This window comes from Salpingoeca rosetta, assembly GCF_000188695.1.
Source record: "Salpingoeca rosetta unplaced genomic scaffold supercont1.27, whole genome shotgun sequence".
Lineage (NCBI taxonomy): Eukaryota > Choanoflagellata > Craspedida > Salpingoecidae > Salpingoeca > Salpingoeca rosetta.
Genome location: NW_004754907.1, coordinates 648,160 through 651,114, shown reverse-complemented (window position 1 = coordinate 651,114; position 2,955 = coordinate 648,160). Strand labels below are relative to the sequence as shown.

The 2,955-nt window shown below is 53.8% G+C and overlaps 1 protein-coding gene across 1 annotated transcript in view; it reads left to right on the top strand.

Annotated features, from left to right (window-relative positions):
• Positions 1 to 2,955, top strand: part of PTSG_09037 (uncharacterized protein) — a gene marked incomplete at both ends in the record, with an annotated part of 5,728 nt that overhangs the window by 443 nt on the left and 2,330 nt on the right. Inside the window, 7 exons of the mRNA XM_004989780.1 lie at positions 279 to 466; positions 670 to 716; positions 934 to 1,074; positions 1,436 to 1,595; positions 1,879 to 1,982; positions 2,317 to 2,458; positions 2,706 to 2,803. Coding sequence (XP_004989837.1) covers positions 279 to 466; positions 670 to 716; positions 934 to 1,074; positions 1,436 to 1,595; positions 1,879 to 1,982; positions 2,317 to 2,458; positions 2,706 to 2,803 — 880 coding nt within the window. The remainder of the gene's footprint in view (positions 1 to 278; positions 467 to 669; positions 717 to 933; positions 1,075 to 1,435; positions 1,596 to 1,878; positions 1,983 to 2,316; positions 2,459 to 2,705; positions 2,804 to 2,955) is intronic.

Sequence of the window (2,955 nt, the reverse complement as noted above, 5' to 3'; positions counted from 1 at the left end):
GTGTGTGTGTGTGTGTGTGTGTGTGTGTGTGTTGTGTGTGTGTGTGTGTTGTGTGTGTGTGTGTGTGTGTGTTTGTGTGTGTGTATTTGTGTGTGTGTGTTTGTGTGTGTTTGTGTGTGTGTTTATATAAGTGTGTGTTGTTTGTTAGTGCTGTGGTGCTTGCGTTTGTGTGTTTGCGCTGTTGTGCGTGGGTCTGTTTGTTTGTTAGTGTTGGCACTAATCCCATGTCACATCATTTGCGGTTTGTAACATCCTTCATCGTGTATTCTCTCGCACAGCATCCTTGCAGGGTCAAGTGCAGGAACTGCGGCGTGTGGCTCTGCAGCTGCTGGCACAAACGCCTGTGGATGTTGATGCACGTTTTGAATCCCTGGCACAGGAGAACGCGGCGTTGCGACAACGCATGGACATGCTCGAAGGGTTCATTGCTGCGCAGCGCGAAGACATTGCCCTGCTGCAAACCCAGGTATTGATTGTTGGGAAGGGAGAGGAGGCTGTGTATGTGTGTGTGTGTGCGTGTGTGCGTGTATATGCAAGTGTGTGCTTGCACGTGTGCGCGTGTGTGCGTGCATGTTTGGTCCTTCTCTCACACTCACACACACACACATACACTGCTTCTCCTTCCTCGCTGGCTATGTGTTGTTCCTTGACTTGCAATTGCGCTGACAGGTCCGTGACTTGGACGAGCAAAATGCTCGCGTCCAACCACTGATCGAGTAAGATGTCGTGATTGTGTGTCTTTGGTGTGAGCAACACCACCGTCAATCACACTGAACGACCAGGCACAGCTGATGTTACGATGCTGCTGTTTGGTGCTCATGGCGATCAAAGCACGAATGCACGTATGGATCATGTAGCGAATGAACTGATTGAAATGACTGACATTCATTCATTCATGAATGATGATGGTTGCTGCTGGTGATGCCACTGCAGGCCCATGGCGACTGTGGCGGAGGCCGTGTTTGGCGACCTTGGCTTCCCGCGTGGATGGTCTGGTCCCGTCGCCACCGTCGTCCCAACAGAGAACGAGCGGCAGGCGTGGATTGCAACAGATCCCCAAATCACCGAGACCAGGTGCTGTTGCCGTTGTTGTTGATATGTGTGTGTGTATGTGTGTGTGTGTGTGTGTGTGTGCGTGCGTGCGTGCGTGTGTGTGTGTGTGTGTGCGTGTGTGTGTGCGTGTGTGTGTGTGTGTGTGTGCGGTTGTGGTTGTGGTTGTGGTTGTGATTGTGGTTGTGGTTGTGCGTATATTTTTTTTGGTAGTTTCCTTCGTGTGCATGTGCCATTCATAGTAGTGGCTGCCACGTGCCATTCATGTCCCACCCCACCCTTCACATCATCCCACCGTCATTGCATCTCACACCAACACTCACACGCTCCCATCCACCTTCATCCTCTGCCCCCCTTCCCTTGCTCCCTCTCCACCCACCGCCAGCTGCGTCGAGTGTACATCGCCACCGTATTACATCCATGGCCCCAACGGCGGGCGTGACTCGTATGCGCTCTCCTTCAACACCTTCCTCTCCTTCATGCACTACAAGTACCCGGATCGCCTCCCTGTCGACGGCATCCGCCGCGCTGACACCGCAGGCCTGGTGCGGGGTGTGTGCGTATGTGCATGTGTGTGTGTCTGTGTGTGTCTGTGTGTGTCTGTGTGTGTCTGTGTGTGTCTGTGTGTGTGTGTGTGTCTGTGTGTGTGTGTGTGTTTGTGTGTGTCTGTGTGTGTCTGTGTGTGTCTGTGTGTGTGTGTCCTCTGTGTGTGTGTGTATGTGTGTGTGTGTGCGGAAACCCGTGTTGCCCAAAGAGATGACAGCCCTATGCGTTCTCGCAAGCTGCCCTGTTCACCACCATGCCCCCTCCCTCTCCGCCTTGTGACAGCTGCGGGGCCAGAGCCTGTTCATCAGTGGGAATCAGCTCCGCGGTGAGACCGACACCAACTGCCCCCAGTTTCCAAACGGATGGTGCACCGGCGAGTCAATGAGGTGAGTTGGGGATCGGAGGAGTGGAGGGGAGGACGTGGCGTCTGGCAATTGAATGGTTAACGGTGCGCGTGTGTGTGTGTCTGTGTGCGTGCGTGCATACGTGCGTGCGTGTGTGTCTGTGTGTGACTCTCTGTGAACATTGATGTCGGCTCGCGCATTATGCTATGTGTGTTTTGTCTTGTCGGCTTTTGCAACCATGCTGTTCTTCGGTGCTTTCCTGCACTTGCCTACACACTCTCGTTTCTTATGATCTCACTCACGCACTCACTCATTTACGCACTCACTCACGCACGCACATGCACACACACACATACATACATGCATACAAACGCAGCGCTGCGGACATCTATGTGTCGACCGTTCGCGCCGTCGCCCCCACCACGATGCACGCCCCGGCAACACAGCCCATCTTCGTGCCAAACACCAACGGGTCTCTCGACATCACCGACAAGCTCACCGTCGAGGTGTGGGTCAAGGTACGTGATGTCATCTGTGTGCGTATGTGTGTGTGTGTGTGCGTGTGTGCGGGTGTGCGTGCGTGTGTGTGTATGTGTGGGTGTGCGTGCGTATGTGCGTTCATGTGTGTTTGTTTGTTTTTGTTGCGACAGTGCACGTCGCGCACTTTGACCTACCAGTCTGTGATTGCGCCGTGCGCTGACACCCGCTCCATCATCCAAACAACACCACACAACCGCAACAAACAAAATGAACAAATCGATCCAGTGCCTGACGCCGCCCCGCCCCCAACCGGACGGGCGGACTTATGCGCCGCTTCTCACGAAGAACGGACGCATCGGCGTCAACCAGGACACCTTTGCCATGTACCAGCGCTGGACGCCAGGCAGATACGGTGCGTGCTGTTTTATATGTGTGTTGTGAGCTGTGTGTGTGTGTTGTGTGTGTTGTGTGTGTTGTGTGTGTGTTTGTTTGTATGCCAGAGTTTTACTCGTGTTTGCTATTTCTTGGCTTCCTT